Source organism: Solea senegalensis, linkage group LG7, assembly GCF_019176455.1.
Source record: "Solea senegalensis isolate Sse05_10M linkage group LG7, IFAPA_SoseM_1, whole genome shotgun sequence".
In the NCBI taxonomy this organism is placed as follows: Eukaryota; Metazoa; Chordata; class Actinopteri; order Pleuronectiformes; family Soleidae; genus Solea; species Solea senegalensis.
Window position 1 is genome coordinate 25,295,670 of NC_058027.1, and position 19,477 is coordinate 25,315,146.

The 19,477-nt window shown below is 39.3% G+C and overlaps 2 protein-coding genes across 3 annotated transcripts in view; both read left to right on the forward strand.

The window, feature by feature from the left end:
- epha6 (eph receptor A6) overlaps positions 1-12,501 on the forward strand; it is a 90,256-nt gene extending 77,755 nt beyond the window's left edge. For both annotated transcript variants that reach the window (XM_044030399.1, XM_044030401.1), the window contains 12 exons: positions 1,913-2,037; positions 2,963-3,125; positions 3,992-4,097; positions 4,778-4,848; positions 6,773-6,898; positions 8,132-8,317; positions 8,558-8,619; positions 9,027-9,236; positions 9,309-9,458; positions 9,560-9,753; positions 10,177-10,326; positions 11,658-12,501. In XM_044030399.1, coding sequence (XP_043886334.1) covers positions 1,913-2,037; positions 2,963-3,125; positions 3,992-4,097; positions 4,778-4,848; positions 6,773-6,898; positions 8,132-8,317; positions 8,558-8,619; positions 9,027-9,236; positions 9,309-9,458; positions 9,560-9,753; positions 10,177-10,326; positions 11,658-11,772 — 1,658 coding nt within the window. In that variant the 3' untranslated portion in view covers positions 11,773-12,501. The remainder of the gene's footprint in view (positions 1-1,912; positions 2,038-2,962; positions 3,126-3,991; positions 4,098-4,777; positions 4,849-6,772; positions 6,899-8,131; positions 8,318-8,557; positions 8,620-9,026; positions 9,237-9,308; positions 9,459-9,559; positions 9,754-10,176; positions 10,327-11,657) is intronic.
- Positions 12,502-13,749: 1,248 nt separating this feature from the next.
- Positions 13,750-19,416, forward strand: arl6 (ADP-ribosylation factor-like 6). The gene is made up of 8 exons (XM_044029506.1): positions 13,750-13,916; positions 14,864-15,017; positions 15,137-15,198; positions 15,319-15,387; positions 15,495-15,589; positions 16,217-16,346; positions 16,542-16,597; positions 17,776-19,416. Exons 2-8 carry the CDS (start codon positions 14,898-14,900, stop codon positions 17,799-17,801), a joined length of 558 nt encoding a protein of 185 aa, XP_043885441.1. The 5' UTR covers positions 13,750-13,916; positions 14,864-14,897; the 3' UTR covers positions 17,802-19,416.
- Positions 19,417-19,477: the final 61 nt, after the last annotated feature.

Sequence of the window (19,477 nt, forward strand, 5' to 3'; positions counted from 1 at the left end):
GGTTAAGGTAAGGGCCTAAGCAATGCATTAGGTTTATGGTGTGTCCTCACTAAGAAGTTTGTGTGTGTGTGTGTTTGTTTAACTCTGCTGCAAGGCTTCTAAAGCACAAGGAAAACAGAGCACATTACTCCCGTGTGTACTTCCCTGCACTGGTATATAAATGAAGGTCATTTTATTCACATACAAAGCTCTCAATAATAAAGCACCTTTGCTCATTTTGGACCTTTTAATACCTTATCACCCAGCAAGAACCCTCAGGTCTGCTGAGTTTGTTTTTTCTATCAGTTCCTAAAGTTCAGTTCCTCACAAAAAACAGTTGAGAAACTACTTTGCACCAAAAACTGTGGAACAGTCTAACCCAGCTACAAGTTCTGTTGATTCCTTTCTATTCAGACAAGCATTTGTGGAGACACACGGTGAATTTTCTCTTCTTTTTCAGCCTTTTCCATTGTATTTTTTAATTTTCCTCATAATTTGTTACTGTATCAGGTGTATGCAAAGTGTATATGCTGTTAATTTTGTTTTTTTTATTGTATCTGTGAAGGCATTAAATATGTACGAATCGAGTCCAGGACAAATATCCCCATTGGGACGATAAAAGTGTATCATATCATATGGATTATTGATTATCTATGAGTGTTTTACATCCATGGTTCTCAAAGTGTGGTACATGTAGCACTAGTGGTACCCGAGCTCCCTCTGGCGGTACTTGGAGAAATACTGTTCTATTGTATATACTGTAACCAGGGCACGCGATCGCAGTTTTGACCGGATTGTGTAGAATATTAAAAGAAAATCTCTCACTCCATCTTAATCTAATCTCACTATAGGAGGATGATGAGAGAGCAAATGATCTTATTGGGAATAAATCTGCCTCCTGTGAAAAGCCCACACCACTGGATTTAAACGTTGGTGATGATGGTGTTACTTCAAGAGCTCAGTGTTTTCTCAGGTGGTTCTTGGTATAAAAAGTTTAAGAACATCTGGTTTATATGTATTATTGTTGTTGTTTTTGCTGCAATGAGCATCCGACTGATTTCCCGTGTGCGTACCTTGTTGTTAGAGGATAGAGGTTAAAACCGCGTGAGCTGCTGGATCTTGAAACATTGGGTGACAAATCCTGGCTTCTCGACCCGCGCGTGAAAACTACACCTGCAGCTCAGCGCTCCGCGACTAAATATAGCAACACACCTTTCAGAAATGCCCCCTTCTTCCAGTCTGTGGGGACTTCTCTGCGGAGTGTACTTAAAAAACATCGGCGCGGCCGTTGCTGGGATTTTGTTTGTCCGGCAGTGATTTGTATTCCGACACCGACGTCGCAAAACAGCACACGAGACAACAAAGGGATTGGCTCCATTATTTTTGCCAAAATTTGTTCAAGCACAGGCTTTATGAATAATTGATGGTAAATATTTGGATCTCTGCTCGGTGATTCTATGTCTCCTCGGCAGCCATGAGTAAAATAAATTTGTTTGTGTGTGCACAAATTCAGAGGTAATGACAAAAATGATAAACAGTCGCTCTGGGCGTGAGGATTCAGTCAACGAAAATTGGCCTCAGGTCGCACATCCTGCTACAGCTGGACAGTGAAATGGTAATTTCCTTGGCCCTCCTTCTCCTGTGGGCATTTCGGTTTGTTGATGTTGTTGACGCCCCTTGAACGAGGACTGAAGGATCCCTTCTTTTCAAATGTGCTTCACCGAAGCATCGCTGAACTCTTTTTGGAAGGTGACCATGAGCTGCTCAGTCCTTCTTTTACAAATCCACGTCACTTTATTTGACTCACGGAAACATTTCAGCGAGCACATTCTAGATTTGTACCCTAGAATCGACTCATCTGGAAATATAGCAAAGCCGTGACCGGTGTCTTGTGTTATTGTTGTTGTTACTGAACTCTTTGATTTATCATTAGGTCCTGCTCTGGTGGGTGCAGTCAGAAAAGACTGGGCCTCTCAAACAAGCATCGCCCTCTCCTGGTCAGAAGTGGAGCAGCCTCCGTCAGACATAGTGGACTATGAGGTCAAATACTATGAGAAGGTAAGTGCATGTAAATAGGTCGGACTGCACTTTCTTAGCCTTTTCCAGGACCTAGTTGTGACATACATGTACCAGCCACTTTATTAGGGACAGAGTGGTAGGAGTGACGGTTTGGTCATTTTTCTTTGACCTCCAGCATCACTTTTCCCCAGAGAACTGCTTCTCATTGGGTATTATATCCTTTTTGGATCATTCGCTAGATCAATTGTTCCCAACCTTTTCCCCCCTTTCTCGTGTCCAAGACAAAACCGAACCCCTGTCCTTGCTCACCTACCAAATGTGAATAATGACAAACGTTTATATGCAAAAACAAAAGTTTTTGTCCCTATTCTCACAGTGTATATGGATAAAAAAAACAACACTAACAACCATGCCACAATTAAAGTCACTTAAATCAACTTTCCTCCTCCTTGGAACCTAGCTTTTTTTATGAAATGTGGACGTCGTTTTCCAGTTTGCAGGGTGAGTCTAACCAGAAATAAATGATTGACTGAAAAGCCAACAGGCTTCTCAAGAGCAGATTATATCAGTTTTATGTAAATACAGCACAATGGAGTGGACACCAGTGTGATTGACAGCTTGTACTGTATCAATAAGCTCCTGGTTGCAGGTGATGGCTGCTTTACTTTACATGATATCGGTCAAATGTCCACTTTTTATATGAGGTCTGTGGTTAACAAGTGTACCTAATAAAGTGGCTGGCGAGTGTACGCAGAGAACAATTACTGCTCGCAGAGAAATGTGCACTGGTCGCATGCTGACACCTAAATTTAAATCTTGAGCATTCAAAATGTGTCTTGTGCTCGTTCGCCATCTGCTCTCGTAGTTAATAGGATAAAAAAGAATATGCGTTGTGTTCAAATGTTGCAGCGATAACAAGTTTAATGCGTGTTGTTTACCATCTGTTTCTGTTTCTGTGGTTCAGGAGCAAGAGCAGCTGAGCTACTCGTCAACGCGCACCAGAAATCCCAGCGTGGTGGTGACGGGCCTCAGACCCTCCACCGTCTACATCTTCCACGTGCGCGCTCGCACTGCAGCCGGCTACTCGGCGTACAGCCCCACCTTTGAGTTTGCCACTGCGGCTGAAGGTAGCTCGGGGACAAAGGGAGCGTGCCTTCGCTCTGGATTTGTGTTAGGGAGGCACGGGCACTGATTTTTCAGTCAGCGAGATTTGTGGAATCCCCTCAATGAGTATGAAGTTAAGTTTGAACGCAATGTACAGGAGAAGAAGAAGAAGGGAGTTTTAATGTGGCGGCGTCTGTGTTGATCAATGATCCCATAAAATCCCTGGAGACAATTCATGGTTGGTCTTTGCTACGGATCAGTGCAACTCATCAGTGCCTCTTCAGGCATGAGCCAGTTATTTAAATGTTTATAAGCTCTTTTATAAGTTCCTGATCCAGGCTGCGCATTCGTGCTTATTACATTTTTTTTTTTTAAACCACGCATAATGCTCGGATGATTTCTAATCCTGTTACACGAAGAAATGCTCAACACACTTTTTTTTTTTAGTGATAAATATGTAGATGTCCACCTTTGCACTCGCTTTCTTCCAGCAAAACTTCAGATGTAGGTCATGTATAGAGTTGGATTTTGCTTCTACATGTGGGTCATGTTTGCTACACTTTGTTCCAAATCCCCAAAAAATATTTAATCTACACATTTACAGAGGTTCCATAGCTAATTTATCAATGTGTTCAGGGATGAATCTGGAGGAATTCTCTTGTTTTTTGTCTAAAAAATTGATTAATTTACTGAACTGAAGATACACTGTGACTTTTCCCAGGAACAGACAACTGAAACCAAGTTTATAACAGCTCTATAATAAACTTAACCAATGATATATACATATATATGTTGTATGACACTTTAAAATGCAATAGTTTGTAAAACATTTAATGAAGCAACAGAGAAATAGGTTTGAAAACCTCATCGTTCTTGTACTTTTCCTCAGATCCCGATGTCGCCGATCAGGGTCAAGTCCTGGTGGTGGTCACGGCGTCTGTGGGAGGCTTCTCTCTGCTGGTCATCCTCACCCTCTTCCTCCTCATCACCGGACGGTAAGTGTGTGTGTGTGTGCGTGTGTGTGTGTGTGTCTCTCTCTCTGATGCCCGGCTTATCTTAAACGCCACTTGGACATATTCTACCTACCTTTTTTCGCTTCTCCTAATCTCCAGAGTGGTGCTACAGCAGGAAGTCTCTTAATAGACTGTCTTTTGCCACCAAGCAGACACTCTTATTTTCCAAATGGCTGAACCAATTTTCTGCCTAATTACTCAGCATGTAATCCATGTACCAGCAGTAAGCTCCATTCAATTCAGTTTGCCTCTGGTTCACGGGATTTTACCATTAGTGGCACTTAATAATAAACAATGAATAATGACCCAGACTTATGACGTACGCAGTGTTTTGGGGTTTTTAATTGTTCTACCAAGTTTTATAGTCCAGTTTTATTTTTTAAAAAGTTACACAATGACATTTAAAGCTACAGTGCGTCTATTGTGAAGTTGTTATCATTCTGCCTCTGTAACATTTTTTGTGCGCTGCATCTTTCCTTACTGGCAAGGAATTAACACAGTCGAAGTCGACCTTGAAACTGGCTCAGTCTGTACAATGCGATATTATCCTAACAACTCCACTCATTCAACTAGCAATGGCTCTATGTTTATAATAAATAGTATTGAACAAAGCTAAAGCCTGACCGAGGGTTATGAATTACCCTCTCAATGACTGTCTGCAGGTGTCAGGGCTACATCAAAGCCAGGATGAAGTCAGAAGAGAAGAGGAGGACTCGCTTCCACAGTGGACATGGTAGTGTATATCATTTTTTATACATACAGTACAATTCTCTCCCATTAATGAAGAAAAACCTTGATTATAGGACAATATAAGTGTCTTAAAATATGGATTCATGAGCCTTTGTATCAAATGTTATTAAAATCATGTATAGGTTATGTGATTTCTCTCCACTTTTTTTGCCTTGTTGTTTGTTCTTTCCTGTCGTGTGTGTTTGGGAAGGCGTCACGTAGGCAGGAGGAGGAAGCACAGCGGGCTCAACAAATCAGTAGAAAAGTTTTAGTCTGTTACAGAGCCGAGCTCCAGCACTCTGGAGACGGAGGCAAAATAGAATATATATCTCAGATGAAGCCTTTAAACCTGTACAATATAAGCTAACACAGCTATAAAGTACATTAAGTCCCCAGCTCAACCGAACAAGGTGTTAGAGAGGAAGTTTCAGTTATAATTCACAGTGCTCAGTGCTGCTCCAGCCTCAGCCAGAGAAGAGGAGGAGGATGTTGAAATCTGGCTGCCTGCAGTGTCTTTATACACATGCAGCTCTCTGGGACCCTTTCATTGTTTTTCTTCATCTTTTCAGATTTTTTTTTTTTCCCTCTAACCCAACAATATACCTGGAGCAAATACACTAATAATTATAGTTTCACACACACTGCGGTCCAGCAAGGAATCATTTCCTCAGCAAAAAGAAATGGAAAGTTTTATGCTTCATTCATTTATTTGTAGCCTACGGCAAATGTTTGGTTTTTGAGTCATTTTAAGTCTGAGTAAAACAGAGTTTTCTCCTCTTCACACATAATATATGTAAGAAAATAGTGGCTGAGAACACGCGGAAAATAAGTTTAGTAATGAATTATGGATTCAGGATTTTTAGGCGTCGCTATGTCTCCAAGGTAACGATATAAATATCAGCGAGATTAATAAGTGGCTCCTCACTGCTGCCTTTGGTCCACTAGCTAGCTAAAATGTATTTGTCTTGAATATGCAAACATACACAGAAAACAACAGAAATATTAGGCTGCAGTACCACTGACAGAGGAAGAGGGAGACAGAGCTAGAATTTAGCTCAACTAGCTTCAAAATGGTGGAAATGTTACTTATCTACATGTTTGTTAGGGTGGTTTAATCCCGTAGCATTTACGTTTAAATTCTGTACAAATACTGATGAACACTAACCCTGGTCCTCACCCTGGACCCCTGGACACAGGTCCCCACCAAAGCAAACAGGCCAGTATGTGTGTGTGGTAGAAAATAGGAGGAGAGAACAGAACTTGTACAGTGAACATTGTTTCTCTTTTTGAACAGATTATTTATAAGTGGTGTTTTTACATTTATTTATTGTTTGAAAACTTTGGTCCCCACCAAAGTGAGTAGGCCAGCATGTGTGTGTGGTGGCTGAATTTTACATCATATGAAATCAAATTTTTAAACAATTTTTAATAATTTAAACTTGGTAATTTTTCTGTGGGGTGACAAAGTCAGACGTGGGATTTTTATCACTTCACAGGGAAACAGAAACAAGAAAAAGTCATTTTAAAAAAAATAAAATAACAATTCAACAGTGTCAAAACACTGTAAATCACAGACCTTCGATACTGTGGAGAAAAAAATATTTTCATTTAAAATGAGAATCACATCAGTGCCAAATTAAATTATAAATCTAACTACATCTGAATATACATAAGTCTTAAAATATAATATGATACGCTCCCCATAAACATGATCTATATTTCTGTAGGCTTATTGTTGATGAAATCATCTGTTAATCAATACCATTTCAGTTTTGTCAGAAATGTGCTCTGTCTTGTACAAGCTTACTCCAGTGTTTTTATTCCTCAATGGGATTAAATCGTGTGCTTTTTTCTGCAACACAACTGTAAGTTTAATGTTTTACTTTGAAATAATACGCATGGTATCATATTGTATGTTGTGCTTCCAGTCCCGTTCTCTGGAATAAAGACGTATGTGGATCCCGATACATATGAAGACCCCACTCAGGCTGTGGAAGAGTTTGCCAAAGAGATAGACCCCTCATATATCTGCATTGAACGGGTGATTGGTGCAGGTAACATTTAATTATTAGGATTATTTTACACATAAACTCTGTGCTGTTCCCCAGACTGATATAACATTTGCGTCTGTAAAATGCCCCCAAACAGGCTTGGCCAACCAAATTGTCTCACTACTAAAGAAAACTCTTAAATTTAAAGATGCAGTGTTGTGCCTTTATAAGTCTGCATGATAAATACCATGTGAACTGTAGACTCTTCGTTGTTTTGGATACACAATTATGCAAATCCTTGTGCCGTAAAAGCAAAGAGCTTAATGTAGTGAAGCAAAGCTTACAAGGAATATGGAGGGTCTTTTTTTGTTTGTTTGTTTTTTAAATCCCCATTACACTGTGCAATCACTTTTAACATCATAAGGCTAAACAAAGTTGTCAATTAAAGCTTTAAATCACTGAAAGTGAAGAGTTATTTGTCTGTAGCTAGTTTTAAGCTAGGTACAGATGTAGACATGAGCTAAATGTAGCTTGTTTCTGTGTATTTTGGCCTTTTGTTCACATGCTAACTGTGGGTTAGCTCTCTGAAAACTTCTACCAGAGTGACGATTTTCAAAGTCTTTGTTCATCGTTTATATGTGTGGACAAGAAAAACAAACATTTTTGGCTTGTAATGTTGTTTACATGAGGTAAGTTGCATAATAGCACTGGACTTTACCAATTCTGTGCTAGTTTTAGCGTTGCTACGTACACGTTTATTTTCGTTGTTAGCACATTACAGTGTTTTTGTTTGTCTGTTTGTTTGTTTTTAACCTAGAATGAGGACAGCATTATTTTTCACACCTGAGTTTTCAAAAATACCCGTGTGGACTAGACCTGAGATTCTTTCGCAGTAATATTTTACAGCCCCAAAGAGCACACACATTGAGCTCCACAGTCACAAGTCTTAAAGCGTGGCAGTTAGAGACCAGTCTTTTAATGCCCCCTCAAGTAACACGGTCATATTTTATACTGGGTAACAATTTTATTTTATGAGAACTGTTCAACCCCATAAAGTTCCACTTTTAAATTATCATATCCTCTTAGCAAGCTGATTATAAAGAAGTTTATTATCCAGCACCTTAGAAGAGCAGACTCACAACTGCTGACTATGAATAATAATGTTTGACGCTTCATCAAACTGAACAGACTGTGGCCGTAATGGAGCCTCTTACTTACTTTTTCTTGTGATATGGGCTCCATCTAGTGGAGGCAGTGTGCAATGACCTACTTTTTTTTTTCTTTCAAAATTTGCAGGTGAATTTGGTGAAGTCTGCAGCGGCCGATTGCGCATACCTGGAAGGATGGACATCGCTGTGGCGATAAAGACGCTCAAAGGCGGCTACATGGAGCAACAGAGGAGAGACTTTTTGCGTGAAGCCTCAATCATGGGGCAGTTCAACAGCCCCAATATCATCAGGCTGGAGGGAGTTGTCACTAGAAGTAAGTGTTGAGTACCCTGATTCAGAATTACACAATGTTAGGCACTGACATGATGGAGAATGAGATCAATAATTGGTACAATAGTGTCCTCACTTCCTCCGATTGTTGCTTGTGACCAGAAAATTGCATTTGGGCACAACTCCTGTCTTCTACAACCGTCCGTATGCCAGAATTCTGTGTTTGATGCAGCATTCCAGTGGCATTTGGTATTTCACGTCATGTCTTTTGACTCTCGCTCAGGCAGACCAGTGATGATAGTGGTGGAGTACATGGAAAATGGAGCACTTGACTCTTTTCTCCGGGTAAGATGAATCTATCCTCACACATACACCTTTTTAAAGAACTATTTTAGGTGTGGTTACATGGTGTATTGACTTCCCTGACCCCATTGCCGCACCTGCCATGGAGCAGGTCCATGGGAAAAAAAATCCTCCCATTCCTATATGTATGGTATTATAGGAACCTGCTACTTTCTGGCTGAAAACCCCCCACTGCACCAAATTTCATTGAGAAAATCAGCATTTTAGCTCATGGGGACACATTTGAAGCACACGATATCGTATTTGAACGTAGCGATGGAGGCAGCAGTGGATTAAAACCTCCTGTGTGGGAAACTGGGCGGGTTTAGAAACGTAGGTTTCCAGCCAGAAAATGAAGTGGCGAACACATACATGAATAAGTAATTGTCTGTTTTTCACACCCTCTCCAGACACGTGACGGCCAGTTCACTGTGCTCCAGCTGGTGGGCATGCTTCGTGGCATCACAGCAGGCATGAACTACCTCTCAGACATGGGCTACATTCACAGAGACCTTGCCGCTCGCAACATCTTGGTGGATGCAAACCTTGTGTGCAAAGTGTCCGATTTTGGGATGTCCAGAGTCCTTGAAGATGACATTGAAGCAGCCTACACTGCAACAGTGAGTCAGGGTCTAACAGTGAAGTGCAGAGAATCTGAATATATCTCTGAATAACGAGCCTCTGTGCCTCAGGGAGGAAAGATACCAATTCGCTGGACGGCACCGGAGGCCATTGCTTATGGAAAGTTTTCTTCCGCTAGCGATGTGTGGAGCTACGGTATCGTCATGTGGGAGGTGATGTCGTATGGAGAGAGGCCCTACTGGGAGATGTCTAATCAAGATGTAAGCTATGAAATGTCCACAACCACCGAGTCTTTTTTACTCCAGTGTATCTTTCATTGGTGCAAAAAACTATCCGTTATGTCTGTGATGTTCTATCTCAGGTCATTTTGTCCATTGAAGAGGGCTACCGTCTCCCAGCACCGATGGGCTGCCCTGTGACACTTCACCAGCTGATGCTGCACTGCTGGCAAAAAGAGTTCGGCCAGCGCCCGCGCTTCAGCGACGTGCTCTCGTTCCTCGACAAACTCATCATCAATCCCAGCAGTTTGCTCACTCTGGTGAACGATGCTCAGAGGTAAGCGTTAAGTCACATTTAAATTCTGTCTCCTCCTGATTCATCATGTAAACTGGCTCATGATGAAAATCATCTTTCTCACACACAATGGATCATAGGTAGTAGAATTAAGCCTCCAATGTAAAATGTATATAATTATCACAGAAGTACAAACACTGGCCACTTTATTAGGAACAGAGGACATCTAATTAAAGTGGCTTGTAGCTCATTTTTGCATTCCAACATCTTTGATTATTTGAGTTACCTTTGCCTTATTGTGAGCCAACAGAGTTTTGTAATTTTGCCATTGTGTTGTCTTATTTCCTCCATAGTTTTCATTTTTTTCTGCCTGTCAAAGCATGTTAAAAACTTCAGTTATTGCAAATATGACCCTCATAATTACGCTTATGTCATGCTTACTTACTTTGTGTTTGTCGTCCCCAGTTTCCCCGACTCCCCGGAAAGCTTGCCAGACTACCCTCTGTTCATCTCCATCGGCGACTGGCTGGACTCCATCAAAATGAGCCAGTATAAGAACAACTTCCTCGCAGCCGGATACACAACTCTGGATTCTATTTCAACCATGAGTATAGAGTGAGTGAAGCCAAATTTTAAGTGCCGTCTCCGAAAAAAGCACACGATAAGCAAAGAAGCAGTGAGAGTGTTAGGAATTAAAGGACTTACATACATTGCATTCCTTTAGTGGTTTGTTGTTGTTGTATTTCTTTATAATGATGATGATAAATATTGTATATAAGTGTCCTGGAAGAATTAGTGACATCTAATGGTGAGACGTCTGCAGAATTGGGATGCCTGACTATTACACCAACAGGGACCGTAAATGACGTTTTCAAATACATTTCACAGCTTCCACACTTCTTGGAAGTCTTTCCATAAGATTTTTGGAAGCGTTTCTATGGTCATTTATGGTCATTTGATTCTTCTTTTTTTTTTAATTTTTAATTTTTGTTTTGTGAGAGCATTACAATACAGCAATTACTTTAATTTCAAATAACATACAATGGTATTTCCGCCACTCACAATTGAAATTTTTGTATACAAAACAAGAAACAAAATACAAAAAGTCAAATAAAAGTATACTTGAGAACTCAAACAAATTGGGAAAGATAGACGTATACAAAAGAACAAATAAAGAAATGTACACCAGGGAGTTTAGTATTTTTTTTTTTTTTTTGTTAAATAAATAAAATAAAACCATACACACTAGTTGTTAGGCCAAATAAAACATTCAAAAATAAAGCATATATGGTCATTTGATTCTATAGACCATTTAGGACACAGGTGTCAAACTCAAGGCCCTCGGGCCAAATCCGGCCGGCCTTGCAATTGTATTCGGCGCACGAGATAATATGCTACGTCTTTCCAGCTTTTGTTTCCACTGACTCACTGATTAGTACCAAGTTACCTCGCCAGTAAAATAAATAAACAAATTAAAAGTGGACTTTGACAACACAGAGCCGGAACCAGAGGGGGGGTTATTTGTATTTGGTTTCCTCTCTTTCAGCTTCATCGAGTAAATATTGAGTGCAGCAAATTATTAGCTAAAATACCTGTGACTACAGGACTGTTTATGCTGTTCTACTTAAATACAGTGGAGGAAATCAGGTAAGACAGTTGGAAATGGACAATGGAATGGTTATTTGACCACATCTGGCCCTCGACTTGGACACAGTTTTTAATTTCGGCCCCCTCTGTTATTGAGTTATTGAGGTCAGGCACTGATGTTTTGATGTGAAGACCTAGTGTATGTCTTCCCAGATTGTTGTATTTGTACTTAGATGCTTACTGTTCTTGTTATAGACTTATATGAATGTGTTAGTCACAGGTTCAAAGACATCGGTGGACATTTGTGTCCCGTGTTTTGTCTCGGACGCACACAGTAAAACTCTTCTTCTCCCCTTCAGCGACATCAGGCGCATCGGGATCTGTTTGATCGGTCACCAGAGGAGAATCATAAGCAGCATTCAGTCACTGCGCCTGCAGCTTCACCACATCCAACAGAGCGGCTTTCAAGTGTGAGCTGACCTGCTGCACAGAGACAGAGAGACAGACTGTGTGCGAGTGTGTGTGTGTGTGTGTGTTGCTGGAAAAAATCCCAACACCAGACTGTTAGGTGAAAGAGATGACGACACGCTGCTCAGGAGAGAGCAGTCAAAACCTCTGGGCCACATCTGGTCACGATCAAACACTCAACTCATCGTCTTATGGATTATTATCAATAAAAACCTCCACAACAGCCAACCTCCGTCTGCGTCGGTCGAATGCGGCCTCTTCAAAATCTCGGCAAACGCGAGCATTCACTTGAATTTCTCTTCTCCGGCGTCTATTCAAGTGTTCACCGATACCTCTTCTCTCTCTCTGCTCTCTCCAAGTGACAATCCAATAGTTTCTATTGACTATTCGAGTGGTTTCAAGTCTGTTACCTCATGATCAGAGAAGATGTGGATATATTATGGTGTGGGCAACACATGCTGCACAGCGTGTGATTTTTAATAACAAACCTTTCCAGCTGGTTTAATTAATCGACTTGACCAGACATGAAAATAGACGGAATGGGTAAATACAATCATGTTTTTTTGTTTTTTTTTTGTGAACTGAAGACCGCTGAATGTCAAAAGATTTTATAGACACGTGTGTTGGATCCTCATGATAATGCAGTATGTCCTGTAAGAAAAAAAAAGTCTTGTGGAAGTTGTTACGTTTTATTCAGTATGTTTGTTCCTGAATAAATTAGCCTATTTTAAAATACGTCTTCTGTTTTTGTCTCCTGCTTCTTCACCCTCTCGTGCACATTAACCAAGCAGGTATCCATGGATGCGCGCCCGCTCTCAAACACAATACCAGTGTCCTCTTAATTGTCACTCGAGAGACTTGACACATTTTCTGGACATGAAGTGAATCGTCAGGTGAGTCTGTCAAACAGGTGCTGATGAGCACACAGAGCTTATGAGGCGATCGATGACAAAATACTGTACATGTGGTGAATTGTTTTTCGTTTTTTTTTGTTAAAAGATCAATCGGGCATCATGTTTTTTTTCTAAAAGCACAAAAAAGTGCATAATAATATACAGTGTCTAAAAAAAGTGTCCGATTATGGCCACCTTTTATATGTGTGTTTTCACCTGTATTCAAGTTTGAAAAAAGCCCATACAAATTAATTAGCAATTTTAAGTCCAAAATGCTTGTTTTCTTCTTTCTTATTTTGACATAAAACTGTTTAATTCTGATGGTAATATCAGTCTTTTTATATCTATAGATAGCCATAGTTGGTTATGTCAGAGTTCTCCACTGACACTATGTGATTAGTCATTGTGTAAAAAGTTTTGATCCATCTAATTGTTAGCTCTTTGACTTTCTGTTGAACATGCTTAATAATAATGAATGCTGTGATTTGGGCTATGAAAATAAAATTATTTCAGACTTTCTCTCTCTCTCTCTTTCTCTCTCTATTTCCTTCTCTCTTTATTTGCACTGAGCTGTTTGTGTATTTGCTTATTCGTCAGTACCAACAGTGTTACCTTGGAATGAGCTCTGTTTAACCTGCAGATGGCGCACTTGAGTCAGCTCTGGGACTCCACTGCAGCACCAATGGCTCTGAAGGATGGGAAAAGTGAGGCCAGTTCAGGTATATTTGTTAAAAAATTATATGTTTTAAGTTATACAGTTATACAACTTTGTTTGTAATGCACTTTTAAAAAAAAAACTACCATAGTGGACTGTAGGCAAGTGCTGTACAGAATTTAAAAAAATTAAAGACATAAAGGTTCACATGAGTTTTACATTCTTGCTTGATCAGTCTATTTTTTCCTTATTTATATTCTTATTTTATTATTCCTATTTTTTTTTACATATATTTTCGTCTCCTTTTATTAATTATTCTTATACTTTTTGACATTTTTGCTGCTGCAACAAGTGAATCTCCCTCAAAACACTTATACAAATGACCTCAGGAGGGCAGCAGTGAGTCCGTACTGCGTCTTATCTGCCATACACAGTGAATGAAGAAGAGTCAGCTCTCTGGTCTCCCAGCAACAGTGTAAATAACTCGATGCTTTTGAGGTGAAGTGAATGAAACTCGGCTTCTGTCCCGGTTATTTGATGGACTAACGCCAGGGAACGCGACGTGAATCCCGAGAACAACATCCTGAGGCTAAAAATCACAGGTAAAGTCCGGCTCTGCGGTCAGCGACAACCAAAGCTAACGTTAGCCAGCGCGTTAGCGCCAAATATAAAACACTTACATTTGGATTCAAACAAATGTCTAGTGTCGTGTTTGTTACCTTCATGTTTGAAATGCGTTTTAAACGTCCCTCTAATTGACCCAAGTCATGTCAAATACCATTCATTGTTACGTTAGCGAGTGCTAACTAGCAACATTCACAACAGGAGATTAACTAAAATGTTAATTACGCGGTTAGCACGATAGCTTAAGTCACACGCGTCTCTGATCTGTCTGTGTTCAGTCATTAACAGAAGCTACGTGTTTAAGCCGAGGTTTTAGGACTGTAGGATACCATTAAATCACAACTAACTTTTGAATTAATGTTGGCCCTGTATTATTACTTTATAAGCATAAATATTAATGACGTCAACAATGACAACATACAGTAGGGGTGGGAATCACAGGGTACCTCACAGTTCATCCGCGATACCAAGTAATAGCCTGGCGAGTGAAATTGTTTACTTTAGAGCACCTTTATTAGTTTATTATTGTATTGATATTTGTCCTAGCGTATTGATTATTGTATTGCACGACGAAGATACATCCCCAAATCGATATTTTGACCCACCCCTTATATACATTGTGTGATTGAATTGTAATTGCAATATTTGATTTAGAACTTGATTTGAAATAGATATGTTTTACATACGTATTTACATGTCTCACTTTCTATAGATGTGTGTGTACACACACAGATAAAATGTTTCCCCTATTTCCTCACCCTAACCATCTCTACTAAACCCTAATCTCTAAGTTAAACGTGTCATCACAACTACACTAAATACACAAAATGTCATACATTTGAGTTGTAAGTGTGGATATTTTACACCTTAGAAATATGCCACGATGTTCTGAAAGTGACAGTGTGTGTTGTCTTTTTGTTTTCAGATCACGCTGACAGCGGATGGTCGCTGGTTAGCCAATGGGGCTGTTTGATAAGTTGGTGAGTTGGCTGGGCCTGAAGAAGGAGGTGAACGTCCTGTGTCTCGGCCTGGACAACAGTGGGAAAACCACCATCATCAACCAGCTCAAGCCCTCCAATGTCAGTGTGGATTTTAAAGTTACTTTGCTGTAATTCTGCTGTGCTTATTTGCTTTGTTTTGCATTTTTACTGTTGCTTGTGTGAGTTGCTGCTGAGAGTACACCGCTTTTATCTTTCAGGCTCAGGCGCAAGACATCGTCCCAACCATTGGTTTCAGCATAGAGAAATTCAAGACATCCAGGTAGATGTTATCACTATTTATTATGACACTTTTCCAGTTGGTCTTTTCTAGATAATTCTGTTTGTGGCAGTTTGATATATTTTTAACAAGTATCCTCTCATCTCCTCTCCTTTCCTCTAGTCTGTCCTTCACAGTGTTTGACATGTCTGGCCAAGGCCGGTACAGAAATCTTTGGGAGCATTATTACAAGTGAGTCTACTGTTGTTGGTGGAAAACAATTATCCTCTTTGCAATTGTTTGCTCTTGTTATACATTTGTGGATCTCTAATCACTGTTTTTTTTCCTCTTCTCCTCAGGGAGGGTCAGGCGATCATATTTGTCATCGATAGTGCCGACAAACTGAGGATGGTTGTGGCCAAAGAAGAACTTGACACTTTACTAAATCATTCCGGTAAGTTAATTTGCATTTACCACGGTTTAAGGGTGTGTAAACCTCTTCTATTCAGCTATCCTGGTTTATCTTCAGGTAAGGTTAAAATAACTTTATTCATCTTCTGTGGGGTTTAATGAGATTTCACTGCCATCCTCTGGAGTGAGGAAACTCCTACACCACCCAGTTTGTCATTTTCTTCCAATCAATGAACGTCTCGTCCCGTCACCCCTGCCCATCTCAGTCCCTTGTGTTCCATCATGTCCTTTTTCTCTGATTCTTATTTTTTGAATATCATGTATCTCTGACAGTTGCCTGTTGAATATTTCCCCATGACATACATAGATTTACTTTTGTAGAACTAGGAGCAGTTGGCAGCCACTGATGAGCTCCAGGTTGTTGGGTTAGAGGCACTAACAGGAGCATTATCCCAAAAACCCGTTTTAAAACCCACATAAACGAATGAAAAAACTGACTGCAAACCACTATTCCACCATGCTTTCCCCCACAGTGCCACTGTTTATTCTTCTTAGTCTAATTTAAGTCTGCATAACACAGTACATACCAGTAGGTTTTACTGTGCCAAGTGGCGTACTCCTTGTTTCTGGCTCTTTCACCTGAATGACTTTACACATTTTTCCGCTACAGATATTAAACACAGGAGAATTCCCATCCTTTTCTTTGCCAACAAGATGGATGTCAGAGACTCTCTGTCGTCAGTCAAGGTCTCACAGCTGCTCTGTTTGGAGAACATCAAAGACAAACCCTGGCACATCTGGTACGAACACGCGTCAACACACATTTCGCTTGTTTACTCTGCCCGCGTTCCAGTACCACGGAGACGACATGCATCACCCAGACCCAAGTGGCAGATAATGAGGATGTTAATAGAGAACAAATTTGAATTATGTCTTCATGAGTGTTTCTGTCGCAGTAAATGCAGAATATACACGTTGTTGTTGGTTTGTTTCAGTGCCACAGATGCTCTGAAAGGGGAAGGTTTACAGGAAGGAGTCGACTGGTTACAAGGTATGATGAGAGTTGGCGACGATGAAAGTGTGGTCAGTTAAATATACAAGAATAACAAGAATTTTGTTTATATACAGCAAATTTTCTCTGACCAGTGCCGATAATTAATGCAAATTCTCTTTTTTTCCTTCCCTTAATAAAATAAAACTGTTTATATATATTATATATATAATATAACTGTTAGTGGCCAACACTAAAAGTCACTGCAGTGCAATCATATACAGTATTTTAAATAAAATTTTATTAGACTTAACTTGACTTAAATAAAATTTTATTAGACTTTTGTAAGTCGCTTTGGATAAAAACGTCTGCTAAATGACATGTAATGCAATGTAATGTAATAAAATAAGGCATAGAAAATATTAAATACAGCACACTGGTCACCTGAAAACAAAAAAAATACTTTTTGGGTGAAATAATTGTGTTTTATTGGCTTAAAAATGCCGTCCAATGCTGATAAACATCTGCCTTTATTTCCGATGCACTCATCAGTTAGTTGAGTGATTTGAATAAATATTTTTGGTCATTTGAGGGATTTTCTTTATAAAAGTGAAACTGTATTAGGTTTTGATGAATTTACAATAAGGTACAAAAACATGCAGGAGGACACTTTCCAAGTCGCTTGAATAAAACATGCAGTGCTTACATTTGCATGATCAGGTAATTAAAATTAAATTATTTCAAGGAAGTAGAAAATGTATTACTACATAACATTTAACTAACCTTGTACAACATTACAACAACACATGTTGGTGCTGTGTGTCTGTAAAAGCTCATATAGACTTCCCTAGTTTTACTTTACCATAATTGACTGTGTCTATGTCTTAAATCTTGTTTAGCAGAGTGAGGTACTGGGTTATTCTGAACCTTTGAGGCTATAATTAATTACACACACAACTCAGTGTAGGACTAAAAAAACATTTGAAATTGTTATTCACCATGTTTCAACTCTGTTACACATTAAATAAAGCTTAATTTCTACTTTAAAAACCACAATTTCTTTCAGAAAACGTGCAATCAGATGCTATCCTTGAATCTCTCTGTGCTTCCTTACTCTGTACAGCAGTATTTTGTCAAATCGGGCTGAGTTGGTTGGTTCCACAGACAGAAAAAGACGCAGACTTTTAATGTTTTTGGCTGACTGACTGACTGTGTGTATTCTTCACTGTTTTCTCTAGATCAAATCAAAACCATGAGGACATGAAGAGCCGAGGAGCAGAGACACTACACTCAAGTATCCACATCGGTGGAGGTCGTACGTAAGATGTGACCATAGTAAATGTTTTTAATCCGGTAATGAGATGGTTCTTAAATGTGTGTAGAGTGATGAAACGAGCCCATAATGTGAATCTGTGAAGAAAAAGCACTTACAGAACTTAAATACCTGGAAATAGGGGGAATTATTTTCTCAATTAATCGAGTAATCGTTTCATCCATAAAATGTCAAAAAATGTTGATCAGTTTTTCTCAAACCTATTTTGTCCAAAAAACAACAACTATTCTGTTTTAATGATTTCTTTGTTACATGGTGCAAAGAAACCAGGAAATATTCACATTTAAGAAGCTGAAAAATCAGAAAACTTGTTTTGATTCCTTAAAAATACTCGATTCATCGATTGTCAAAATAGTTGACGATTAATTTAGTAATGATTAATAATCGCTTAATCGAGTCATTATTTCAGCCCTAGTCCTGATACAGAAAGTTAGGGAGCTGCCTGGTGGCCTGTGAAGGTACTGCAGGTGAGCTAGAATAAGGTCATTAGTTTTGAAATTAAGTTTTAAATAATCATAAAATATTCCCAGTCAAATTTAAGTTCTCAGAAGCAATAAAACGAAGGCATGGGATTCAATATAAGCACTGTTCCTTTGTAACACGTGTCAACACATTTGTTGTCCCCCCTCATATTCAGATAGGAACAAATCTATGATTTAACACTTAATTATGTGCTGGTCAGCCTTGATGGCGTCTGTAAAAAGAAAGAATAGACATAATAACATATGTTATTAAATATTTTGTCGGGTAGAATTTAAAGTACAGTTTCCTAAATGATCAATTTTCTGTATATTTCAATTCCCATCGTCTCCACTGGCTTCTACATGACTCGGTGAAGTCATTCATCATTTATTTAAATCTTCAGCAGAGGCAAATGTCCTCCTCGTAGCTCGTGTCGTCGCTCTCAGAGTCGTTCCATCTCACTGTCACATTAAAAACAAACGTTACTATGGTTTATTTTTGACCTGCAGCTAAATGTAAACGCAGCCTTGTTTGAACAATGCTCCTTTTAAATAGCTGTGAAATCATATTTTGTATATCGGAGATTATATTATATAATTTTGGGCCAGTTGTAGACGGCTTTTTGTACCTGGTAGATTCTGTTGTACATACTGTACTTGTGGAAAAGTGAATAGAGTTTGGAGTTTGTTTCAAAGTCAAAATGTGGTTATTGATAGAGGAATAATACGCACATTGTCGAAAAGGGAGGTATAGCTCATGTATTTACTCCTTTAGTAAGTTTTGCTCTTAAATAATTGATCTCTTCATGTGCTAGAAACATTTTTTGGCCACGACTCTGTATATGCTTGGTTTCTGGCACTTGTGTCATATATGTTACTTCTAAAGTTTTCTGTGGCTAAGGATTAAATGCCTGGGCTCGACCTCCTTCATTTTCACCTAGATTTTATATTTGCCTTATATTAAGTCATTGTTAAAGCGTTCCCAGGGTAAATTATAACAGGCTGAAGCTTCCATAGAGTTCATAATGCAAGTGTGTGTTGGTCCCACCCTAACATCTTGCATTAAAAGTGAACAGATCACAGTATACTGTATGTGCTGCTTCTTTATTGTGATACTGTGGTGTTTCCAAAGCTCCTCAGAGGTTT